The following is a 12,500-nucleotide window of genomic DNA, read 5'->3' on the forward strand; positions in this document are numbered from 1 at the left end:
GTTTACATACCCTCAGCAGCCACAACCCTAAGTATAACTTACCACCCCCCCTACCCGTGTAACTTAAATGATAACTTCTGCCAATTTTGACATACAGTTGTAATGCTCAGCCACACTACCCTGGACTTGTCAGTACCTGAGATTTTTTCCCCCTTCAAACCTTTCAGAGATCTAGGTCATTGTAATGGGGGCAGGCGTTTGTTTACATTTAAAAAAAAACATCTCAATTTATTCCCAATAACATCCAAAAGGTTATGCAACATTAGCAGACAACTAGCAAACAGCTATACCTTTTGGGATAATATTTGGAGTAGGCCTATGTTAAAAAAAAATGTAATGTAAGCAAAGTCTGCCCCCATTAGAATAGCTCAGATCTCAGAAAGGGCTGAGTCAAAAAATGCAGCATCAAGTGAGAGCAGGCAATGACAAGTCAAGGGTAGCGTGAGCAATACAACAGCATATTGAAATTGGCAGAAGTTATAAGGCAGTGTTTCTCAACCTTTTCTTAGGCGAGGCACCCTTTCAATTCATGAAGAATCTCAAAGCACCCAAACCAACAAGCCGTAACCTGGTATTGCATCCGATATCACACAAACTTAGATAAGTAACACATTTGGAGATGTTCAAAGTTGCAGCTTTATCTTCGACAGGTTATGTGTAGGCCATACTGGGGTGACCTAAATTTACTTCATTGTGTAAATAGTCGATGAAAAATGTAAACGTAAATGGTGGATGAAAGATTCCACTGACTAAGCATTAATTTAGACAAATATGTATTATATTACATAACTTATTTATCTATTTAGGTCATTTTCACATTCCGTCAGCCACGTTTCCGCGGCACCCCTGAGGGGGGTGTTTGGCACCCCAGGGTGCCATGGCACCACTGTTGAGAAACACTGGTTTAAGGAATAGAAAGGGACACAAAGTGGCCCTGAAACACTCAACTGAAGTGTGTGTGTGCGTGCGCGCCTCGCACATGCACACACAGTGCCTAGACTTGACTAACATACCAGGTCTACAGCTCCAACCTCCAGCAGATGTCTTCCATGTGGCAGTTGTTGTGGAGGAAATCGTTGTGCTACACAATTTTAAACGATATGGCAACGGTGTGGCCTTGCTGTTAGGCATAATATATGCGGTTAACCTGCAGTGTCCGAGCGCCATGAAGTACGTATTCGTTTCTGCAACGTGTGGTAGTGAAAATACAACCAGACAACGCCTCAGCTTGAGTCCACAACTTCCGAAACAAGCTGCTGGAAAGGCTCCCTCCTGGTTGACTTCGTAGCTAATCAGAATTCCAAGGTGGATGTCTTTCGTTGCTTCTCCAAGTGTGTCACCATGGGCCTTGAGAAGGAAAAAATTGTGAATGTTTAGAACATGGGGGTGAAACTCTAAGGGACAAAATCTAAATCTGGGACAAAGTTGCTGGTCAAACTCAAAATTTATTAAATAAAAAATGGGCTAAAATTGCACAACCAGGCACTTAATACTTAGAGGCAAATTTCGCAAGTACCCATTCCCATTATTTAGAGTACCGGTAGTTCAAATGTAGCCTGGTTCACACCAGACGGTTTATGTGTAGCTTCAGCTCCCCCTGGCGGAGCAGAGCTACACACACTACCGTCTGGTACACAGCCATAGAGCACGCTCCGTCTCCAACCAGAAAATAGACGGAGCATTTATTGCTTCTGCACGGCCTCCTCACCAACAAATTACTTCAAAAACCTTCCTGTTAATCTTTAAAGAGTCAATGTAGTCTCTAATCTGTCTTGTGACTCCTCAATGTGAGTTACCGTTTATATTTCAGAAATAAATGCTCCGTCTATTTTCTGGTTGGAGACGGAGTGTGCTCTATGGCTGTGTACCAGACGGTAGTGTGTGTAGCTCTGCTCCGCCAGGGGGCGCCAAAGCTACACACAAACAGTCTGGTGTGAACCAGGCTAGTTCAAATGTGCCTGTGCATATTCTCACACTACCCTGGACTTGTCAGTACCTGTTCTTGCTTATATTTCTCCTTGTCATTCGCTTTGGTCAAAGGCGTCTGCTAAACGCTATGTAATATAATGTAATGGGCTGAGTCGAAAAATGCAGCATCACCGGGTACTGACAAGTCAAGGGTAGCGTGTGCAATACAATAGCATATTCAAATTGGCAGAGGGTTAAAGGGTTAAATAAACCATCTATCTACAGAGTTTTGTTCATCTAGTGTGAGGTTGTTATTTGTGAAGAGTTCTGTAAAAACATCTTAAGTTACAAAAAAATTAGCTTTAGCCATCAGTAAAAACTAACACAGTATGTTAAGGGTGATAATAGTCCAACACTAGAAAAAAACCTAACAAAATTCTGGTCTTTCCTAGAAGGAAGCTCACGCAATGGTATCCATCTAGTGGTGTCAAACTCAAGTTCACAGTGGGCCAAAATCTAAATCTGGAACGAAGTCTCAGCCCAAAATCTATATACTGAATGAAAAACAGGTTAAAATTGTGCAAGCATGCACGTCCCTGTACATATTCCGTTGCATATGAGGGTGAGATATTACACTGGCCTGGGCCCCAGTCATTTGCCTGTGACACACTGAATTGTGTGTAAGTCAAGACATCTGAAATTATCTCGTAAGCCAGATTTTAGCCCCCGTGCCTGAGTGTCACACTCTTGATCTAAAGAACATTGGACTAATTGGTTAATCTCAAACGCTAGGTTGTCTTTGGTATACCTGTCGTTCAGAAAACATGGCCGGCCATCTCTCCATGCTGTCGGCAACCATGGGTTGATCCCCAACTGTTTCTTTACGGCGAAGCGAGAAAGTAGCAGACATCACTTCATCCACTGTTGTGTTGTCTGGGTCTTTCTTCATTACCTCCATCTGAATGTAATTGCACAAGCACAAAGTCCACATGCTATGACAATAGTCTTCAGACTTTAGAGCAAAGTTCAGTCAGTACACAACAGTCAATACACTACATACATACAGTGCTCATAATACTAGCAGTGCCTTTACAAAGGTGAGTAAATGTCAAAATTCTTCAAGTAAATTGTACTTTAAAGAGCATTTTTTGTGGGACACTGCACATTATATTTCAAAGCCAGTACTTATTCAGATTTGGAAAGGTAATTCAATTTTGTGACATTTCATAGAAAGTGAAGAAATGTTTTGTTAAAAAAAATAGCAGTGTTGACTTCGGTCTATGTTGGAAACTCAAAAATGTTCTGTACCTACTCACAAATTCTCAAAAAATTCTACCTTGCTGAGCATGCTTAACTAATATTTTGTTGCATAACCATGGTTTCTAGTAACAATTTAGCATCTGTGGTCCATGTAGTCAACCAACATCCGGCAACGGTCCACACGTATTGCAGCTCAGTGTAATTGTATTACAGTCCACAATTCCTCTGCATGTCTTGATTTTGCCTCACCAACAGCAGGTTTTTTATGTCACCCCACATATTTGCAATGCTATTAAAGTGGTGGTTCGCTATTTTAGACATTAAGCCCTGTTTGTGTGACTTCTGGGGTGAAGTGGAGATCTTCTCATCACAATTTTGACATTTGGTCCTGAATGGAGCATTTGGGGATCCAAGACTGCAGCCCCCCCGCAACTTACATTGACTCCAATGGAGCACTCAAGCAATTGATCATACAATGGCTCTGCAAACGAAATGTCTCTGCAAACGAAAGTTTAATGCCATTTTATGACCGATTGCTTGAGTGCTTCATTGGAGTCAATGTAAAGGTGGGGGAGCTGCAGTCTTGAATACACAAATGCTCCGTTCAGCACCAAATGTCAAACATTGAGAACATCTCTACTTCACCCCAGAAGTCACACAAACAGGGCTTTAAGTCTAAAATAGCGAACCACCACTTGTGCTGGATGCTGTTTCTCTGTAACCAAGATTTTGCTAGCAAGAACAATTATGGTACCAGACAAACAGCATACTAATGGAGTGGCCAGCACAATTCCCGGACCTTAATCTCATAGACAGCATGTGGGCTGACAAAAAATGCAACTTATGAGGCAAAACCAAAAAATGCAGAGGAATTGTAGAATTTAGTACAATTAAGCTGAGCTGCAATACCTGCTGACGGTTGCCAGACTTTGGTCGACGCCAGGCACCACAGATGCGAAACAGTGCAGAAACCATGAAGATGCAACAACATATTAGTTTAAGATGCTCACCAAAGCTGAATTTTCAAGAATTTGTTAGTTCGGACAGAACATCGAGTTTCCAAATACAGATGTAAACAAACACTGCTATTTGTTTGAACATTACATGTCTTCACTTTCCGTGAGATATCATAAAATGTAATTCTTCGCTTTGAAATAGAATGTGCACCGTCCCAAATGCATTTTGACATTTACTCACCTTTGTAAAGTCACTGCTATTATTATGAACACAACAGTAAGTGCATACGGTGTGCTCCAGGGATGTCAAACACACTGACAGGGGCCAAATCTAGCCCATACGGTCATTCTATTTGGCCTAAGAGATCATTTCAGATGTTATCATTTAAGTATGGTACGTGTTTGCTCTATTTTAGCCCATTTTTACTTCAGTAAATTATTGTCAGATTTTGATTTTGGGGTCACTGTGAATTTCAGTTTGACATCTTTGGTGTAGTCCATCACTGAACCCAGAATAATCGGTGCCATGCGGCTGCCTTCAGTGCCTCTGCGTGCGTGCGTGCGTGCGTGCGTGCGTGCATGTGCATGTGAAGCACTCAGTCAACTTTTTAGTTGAGATATTGTGTTACACAAATACGTTTTGATTCCTTGAGATCTAGACAGGTACAGTATTTTTGGAAAAAGAAAAAAGCGCCTAAAGTGTTAAAGTGCTGTACCTTGTAGATACACAGGAATGGTGTGTGTGTGTGTGTGTGTGTGTGTGTGTGTGTGTGTGTGTGTGTGTGTGTGTGTGTGTGTGTGTGTGTAATATACCTAAATGCCCCTCCATCACTCCAGCATTTTGCCCTTGTGGAGAATCCGGACAGTAGTTTGACTTCTTCAGGTTCAGTCACTTCCCTTTTCTTTTGTTGACCAGGACCTCCGGGCATTCCACTGCACTGAGTTTTTGCCTGAGTGCATACAAAGAAACATTTCATTTCATTTCAAACTAATTGCACGATTGCATCATTAATTAAACTATTCTTGGCCTTGTTTACAAGTGCAGAGGGTGGCCCTCTTGAAAAATGGCTTGGATTTTGGGTGGTAAACGCCATTAGCTGATGGGGTGCATTCTAATGAACATCTGTGCCAATTTCCATACTTGCATACCAAAGTGAACCATTTTGTGGTGATTTTGCATGTATGCACTCCACTATATGTTGGGAAAGGCACAAAGGTGGATGAAAGACAGTCTCTAAACCAGGCGTCATCAATGTGGTGCCCGTAGACCAGCTAGCCCTCCAGGAGCTTCTGAGGTGCCCAACAAGAATGTTAATAAACAGTCACGACTACAAGATTTTAGACACAGTTAATGCATTTCTTAATATGAATATGACATTATTTCTATAGCCTATAATATAGCCTATAAAAACATTTCCTTATAAGCAAATTATCATTCAATCTAGTGTGATTTAGGAATGATGTCAAGACACCAGCACTAGGATTTTGAACAAAAGTAGCCCTCTGACCCAGAGAGGTTTGGGAGCCCTGATCTAAGCACAACCGAGAATGGAATTGAGAGTGGGCGACGTACGAGCCGTGGGGCTTTTCCTTCTCCGTTGCAGCCACTAGAAGCGAAGACTGACAATAAGAACTAACAATTACACCCGAAAATGCTTCACAGCGAATTGTTAATTTATTTTAAAAAGTGAATATCCACAACAATGTTTCACCCATGAAGTAAACTTCAGAACTCACTTTTCCATTCACGTTACCTCGACAGAATAATCACACGTAGCTATTAGCGAATTAGAGCTCTAGTCAACAAAGCCAAACGCCCGCCAAAATACCCAGCAACTCGACAACATTGCTAACTCTGGTAGGTGCTAGCAAACTCCAATAAATGAAGTGTCAAGTCAACCCGAATCACATTTTTCCCCCTTCAAATAACTCTCGTCTCAGAACAAATTGAGATGCCTGTCGTGCCTCGAATACCCAGCTAATATAGGAACTAGGGCTCTAACTAGCTTTAGCAATTAGTCTACAAGCACAGTCGGGCGGCATAGCCTACAAACTTACACATTTCCTAACTAGCCAGCAGACTTACAATAACTGAGGGGGAACTAGGCAGCGTAACCATTTTCAAAACGTAATTTGCCCCGAGATAGGTCAAACAACTACCTAGATTCGCCATGCATATGAGGTTGACACTGAATAGCAAACCCCAGCCCAAATTACCCACATCCAGCGACAGTGCTCACAGCCCTGCTAACTAGCTTGCCCCCACCACACACGCACCTAGCGTACATAGATACAATGTATCTGGCACTATCTGCCAAGTTCATATCAGTTCGAATGCAGCACAAACTTTGTTCCCCACTACTAACCAAGAGACGCATCTTAAATATAATGTATTTATCTCTCTGAGAACAGCAATTATTCTTCTGCAGCACCTGAAAATGACAATACATTGCACCTGCAAATACCCTCAGAAGCACCGATACGAGCGTAGCATAGCCTACCAGCATCCTAGAGTAGCTCACGGCTAAAATGTCAAACAAGTATACGCCACAAATGACATGGCTTCCTCTGCGCACAAGTAGCTAAAATGATACAAAACACTTACTAGTTGCGAAATCCTCACGAAAGAGAAGGACATTTGAGCTTCTTCGGGGTGAGTCGACCGTCAGCTACTTCGGGATGAGTCGACCTCGGCTCTCTCTGGCGCGGGCGGCTGGCTGAACTAGGACAGTGCGCGCGTGATCCAAATGTAACAAACGTCTCTGCAAGTTGCGTCAGGGTGGGAGCTGGGAGAGGGAGGGCAGCGGTGCTGGTTGCGTTAGGCCTACTGAACAAACAAAAGACCTACCGATTTTTTTTGTCCCACAAAAACACCGAACACCTAAGTCATTATGGACTTCGACTACACCACCATGTTTTATTATTATATTAGGCCTATTTCCCAATTCTAATTATTGTCATTCTTCATGTGTTCCCCTTTTCTCCTTTGGTGCTCATCGGGACTCTTGCTTGTTTCAAGGATATCCAAGATATTGATAAAATCATTTAAATAAAAACTTTATTTGGTTAGGTTACGCCTTATTCCTGGAGTAGCCTAAAGATGTCAAAAGGAGATTGCTATTCAGATTAATCTGGTGCAGAGGTGAGGGACGCCAGCAGGGGGCGATGGAGGTACCCCACTCAAACTTTTAATTGTAAGTTCATTCAACTTCCTTGTGTTGAAAGAACTTATGGGTACAAGTCAAATAACTACAACTCAGACATATGAGTTGAATTTTCATAAATCATTTTTGTATAACAGAATAAATTAAATATACAAGTTATCATAACTAATCACTCATATATTTTTTTACAGTGCAGTTAAAATATGTTGACTTGGTATTTTTCAATATTTACATGATTTTAGTGTGGTAAATATACAAAATAACAATTCTGTCAGAGTCACAGCTATTCCGCCAATTTAATGCAAAGATATAGCAAATGAACACCTCAATGAACATGAAAAAACTCACACTATTCTTCTGAATCTATTATGCTATGAACATGGACCATTATCTCATTGCCACATCAACTTTATGGAAAGTATAAGACCAGTTCTACATGTTTGGGTGCCATTATGAATTTTTGATAAGTTTTTTGGACAAAATAATGTGCGAAAATTTATTTTGCAAACAAATGTGCAAAAAAACTCATTACAATGCAGAAATTGATTCCCTGACCATGAAAACATATGAGTAGACACCAGAAATACATCTGTACTCCAGGAGATATGACGTATTGTAGTGTATGGGACTGTCAGGCGGCCATATTGGCTTTGTAATATGAACAGGCTGGCAAAAAATCTTTTAGGCAAGAAATGTATTTTCCTTACCATGAATCACCAAACTGAGGACAAAGGGCAACCAACAGCTTTCCAGAAATGCATACAACAACCAAAAATCTATGCCGGGTCAATTTGACCCGCACACCACAGATGTACCGGTAACTTTTTTTTTAAAAAAGACCTTTAAAATTTACTAAAATGATTAAACATATTTTTTTGTGTTGAAATGATTGTGACTGAGGATTAGATGAAGCCTCATTCCAGGACAATGAAGGAAAGTGTTTTTTTCCACACTTTCAATTGAAAATGGGTCAAAAATGACCCGAACACAACAGAAGGGTTAATCTTTATCTTACACAGAGTTGTGCATTATTTTTCTTTACTATATTCTCTATCCTGCCTTTGATTTTCAAATTAAAACAATCTACATCTACAGTGATGTGTGAAACCAAAGAATAAGAATACTGTCAAAGTGGCTAGTGAGACTAAAATTGTCAGTCAAGTTTTACCAGCATTTGGCCTGTTGGCAGGTACCAAGCCCTGGTGTGTGTGTCTACAGGGTGATGTTGAGTGATGTCGGTGACTATGTCGACTCGAACGTGAAGATGTCTTAGTTGGCTACGCGTGAAACTTTTAAAACATCTAACCCCTCCCTCCCTCCTCTCTCTCTCTATCCCACAGGGCAATGTTGAGTGACGTCTGCGACTACGTGGGCTCTGACGTCGAGATCTCCTGGTTGGCTAATCTTTACGAAGGTCTAACGTCTCTCTCTCTCCCTGTGTGTGTGTGTGTGTGTGTGTGTGTGTGTCTGCAGGGCGATGTTGAGTGACGTCGGCGACTATGTGGGCTCGGACGTCGAGATCTCCTGGTTGGCTAATCTTTACGAAGGTCTAACGTCTCTCTCTCTCCCTGTGTGTGTGTGTGTGTGTCTGTCTGCAGGGCGATGTTGAGTGACGTGGGCGACTATGTGGGCTCGGATGTCGAGATCTCCTGGTTGCCAAATCTGGACGAGCTGATGAAAGGCTACGCGCGAAACTTCAGGCCGGGAATAGGAGGTGAGACGATGGGGGATCGCAGCCTTCTCATTGGTCAAGAGAGGAATCCGAGCCCTCTCATTGGTCCAAGAGATGGGATTCCGAGCCCTCTCGTTGGTCAAGAGATGGGATCCCCGGAATCCGACTCCTCTCATTGGCCCGTTCACCCGCACATCAACGCCATTCTTAGCACAGCCACACCCAGCGCTATTGAGTGCACACACACACACACACACACACACGCACGCACGCACGCACGCACGCACGCACACACACACACACACACACACACACACACACACACACACACACACACACACACACACACACACACACGCAGTACACACACTCGCCTACACAAGCATGCATGCTCACATGTCATACTCACTCACCCACACACACATATGCATGCATGCTTACAGCTAAAGAGTGTGTGTCCAGACACACACACGGGGCATGATTGACAGGCATGGCTGTGCTGCTGGCCAATAGCGTGGCTGCTCTGCTCTGCTCTCGGTGCTGATTGGCTAAGAATGGCTAATAGCATGTGTGCCAACCAATGAGAAGCTGTAGATTTCACAACCTCACAGCTTAGCTCCGCCTGGCTGGCTGCTCAGTTCACCAATCACCAACCACCCCTCACACACACACACACACACTCATTTCATCACACACACACACACACACACACACACACACACACACACACACACACACACACACACACACACACACACACACACACACACACACACACACACACACACACACACACACACACTGCCATGACCATGCCCATGCCCATCCTGTGGTGGAGAGGGAGGTGTGGTCTGCTGTTGCCATGCCAACCCTTTTCCTCATCTGCACGGCCTGATAACGCACCATTATAACAGCCCATAATATACCATTATAACAGACCATAATATACCATTATAACAGACCATAATACACCATTATTAACCATACAACAGCAGAATATACCATACATATCACAATGTACCAGAATATACCATAGCTACGGCACTTAACAATATAGACCTACCATAATGTACCATAATATATATCATAGCTATAATCATAGGCCTAGTGGTAAAGCCTCATAATGTTTATTTCCTTTAATTCTTCTATACCCCCTGTGGTCTCATGTCATACAAGTATGCCCACTGCTGTCAGGAGTTAAGCTAACCGCTAACCGCTAACCGCTGTTGCAGCTTCACAGCATCATAGAGTCTCTTAGCTGCTCGAACGCACAGACTGCACAAAATCCAAAACTGTAAGCAAGCAATCTCCTCCTGGCACAATGCTACATCTTCTTACTCCACGCAAGATCCTTATGCACTCTCGCTCCCCCCGCTTCCTCACTGTAGCATAAAACAAATACATTTGAGAAGGGCAGTATTGCCTCTGATCATCTAATGCTACTGTATTAGCAGCTCTATAAATGCATGCATTTTCATCATGAAACCTAAACCTAGAAAAAGGCTCTAGCTTGCAAAATTATGATTAATTATTGACTCCCATCCTTTGGGGTGACAAGAAAGTTTTATGTAGTCATCAAGTCAAGAGAAAATCCGAAGTGCTTAGGGAATTGTTCAGAAAAAATCTTGAAGGTGCTCTTTGGTGTTGGGGAAAAAAACAATATCTTGTCAAAAAAGGGAGTCCAAGGCACTCTTCTTGTGGAAAAATATTTAAAAGCCTTTATTAAAACATGGCTATTAAGTTTAAAAACATGGGAGCAGAGACCCACGCGTTTTCGGCGCAAGCTTTCTTCGAAAGATAAAGTTTTCTGTAGCTCAGGGGGTACATCCCATTATCCAGACTACCGCTCTCCACCTTGAGCTGGTGGGAGTTGGTAACCACCCATCAACTTCCGCACGCTACACAAGCTTGTGCACTGAGTTATTCTTCCATGCGGCAGCATACTAAGGGTGCATCCCAATATGTGACCTTGCCTCCTCCACTTGCCTCCTCCACTTGCTTCTCGTCATGATGACATCACTGACAACAGCATTTTATTTCAATATCTTGCAAAAGCTCAATTGTAAAGTCTTTTTATCATTTGCAATTGGGATGGTGAATGAAAAACAGTCCCTCAAAAGTTGTTGTGGCGAGGCTGACAGCTGGGAAACTTTATCGTTTTCTCCACGGAGGAGGGGCCAGGAGGCGGAACGAGGAGACAAGCACAAGTGGAGGAGGCAAGGACACATATTGGGATGCACCCTAAGAGTTAGTCCCCAGCTCGTCCATACGGTGGCATACTATGCCATATGCCATGCGGCGTATGCCGTACTCTTCCATACAGCAGCATACTAAGAAATTGGACAGATGCCAACAGGCGGAAGCTAATTTGCACTTCCTTGACCCCCTGACCAGACTACTTGTACCATGAGAGCGAGTTCATCAGAGGCTACCATTCATTGTGGTTGATACAAAAACACAGTGTTGTGTGTACCTACAGTTTTGTGGATTCGGCATTTAAAATTACGCTTTTGGGCTTTCAGTTATGACTGATGGGTAGGAATCTTGTCATGTTCTTTGGATGTTTAGTTTTCACACGAGTGCAGAATATTTTGACCTGCACTTGCTTGCATTCTGTTGATGTATATGGATTTGGGCATCATAAATACAGCTTGCTAACTTAGCCCGTCATCGCCAGCTAGCTGCAGAACCACCCAGACAACTCCAGTCACTGGCCCTTCTCATTGGTTACAGACAACTCCAGTCACTGGCCCTTCTCATTGGTCACACACTCTCAGCTGCCCCTTCTCATTGGTTACAGCATCTCTGGTGCTGTATATGCATGGCCAATAGGGGGCGCCACCACTAATATCTCCACTAATGTAACTTCCCTATAGGGGGCGCCACCACTAATATCTCCTCTAGTGCAACGATCCTATAGGGGGCGCCATTACTAATATCTCCACTAATGTAACAGCCCTACAGGGGGCGCCATTACTAATATCTCCACTAATGTAACGGCCCTACAGGGGGCGCCATTACTAATATCTCCACTAATGTAACAGCCCTACAGGGGGCTCCACCACTAATATCTCCACTAATGTAACGGCCCTACAGGGGGCGCCATTACTAATATCTTCACTAGTGTAATGGCCCTATAGGGGGCGCCGCCACTCATATCTCCACTAGTGTAATGGCCCTATAGGGGGCGCCATTACTAATATCTCCACTAGTGTAACAGCCCTACAGGGGGCGCCATTACTAATATCTCCACTAATGTAACAGCCCTACAGGGGGCGCCATTACTAATATCTCCACTAATGTAACGGCCCTACAGGGGGCGCCGCCACTAATACACAAATCACCAGGAGGGGGAGCTCATCACTAATACGCATCACTGCCCTTCGTACACACCGTGCCTTCTCCCTCTCCCTCTCTCCCTCTCTTTCTCTCTATACCTCTCTCTTTCTATCTCGCTCTCTTTCTCCCTCTCCCTCTCTTTCTCTCTGTACCTCTCTCTTTCTCTCTGTATCTCTCCCTCTCTCCCTCTCCCTCTCTCTC

At 43.3% G+C, this 12,500-nt stretch overlaps 1 protein-coding gene and 1 long non-coding RNA gene across 2 annotated transcripts in view; one reads left to right on the forward strand and one right to left on the reverse strand.

The window, feature by feature from the left end:
- Positions 1 to 987: 987 nt before the first annotated feature.
- On the reverse strand, positions 988 to 7,417 carry LOC134443676 (uncharacterized). The gene is made up of 4 exons (XR_010033704.1): positions 6,730 to 7,417; positions 4,938 to 5,074; positions 2,717 to 2,866; positions 988 to 1,347 (listed from the first exon to the last, which is right to left on the reverse strand). It is a non-coding gene; the product is annotated as an uncharacterized LOC134443676 (long non-coding RNA).
- A 1,473-nt stretch (positions 7,418 to 8,890) lies between these two features.
- gabrd (gamma-aminobutyric acid type A receptor subunit delta) overlaps positions 8,891 to 12,500 on the forward strand; it is a 32,756-nt gene continuing 29,146 nt past the window's right edge. Inside the window, exon 1 of the mRNA XM_063193329.1 lies at positions 8,891 to 9,002. Within this exon, the coding sequence (XP_063049399.1) occupies positions 8,891 to 9,002 (112 nt within the window). The remainder of the gene's footprint in view (positions 9,003 to 12,500) is intronic.

Source organism: Engraulis encrasicolus, unplaced genomic scaffold, assembly GCF_034702125.1.
Source record: "Engraulis encrasicolus isolate BLACKSEA-1 unplaced genomic scaffold, IST_EnEncr_1.0 scaffold_34_np1212, whole genome shotgun sequence".
In the NCBI taxonomy this organism is placed as follows: domain Eukaryota; kingdom Metazoa; phylum Chordata; class Actinopteri; order Clupeiformes; family Engraulidae; genus Engraulis; species Engraulis encrasicolus.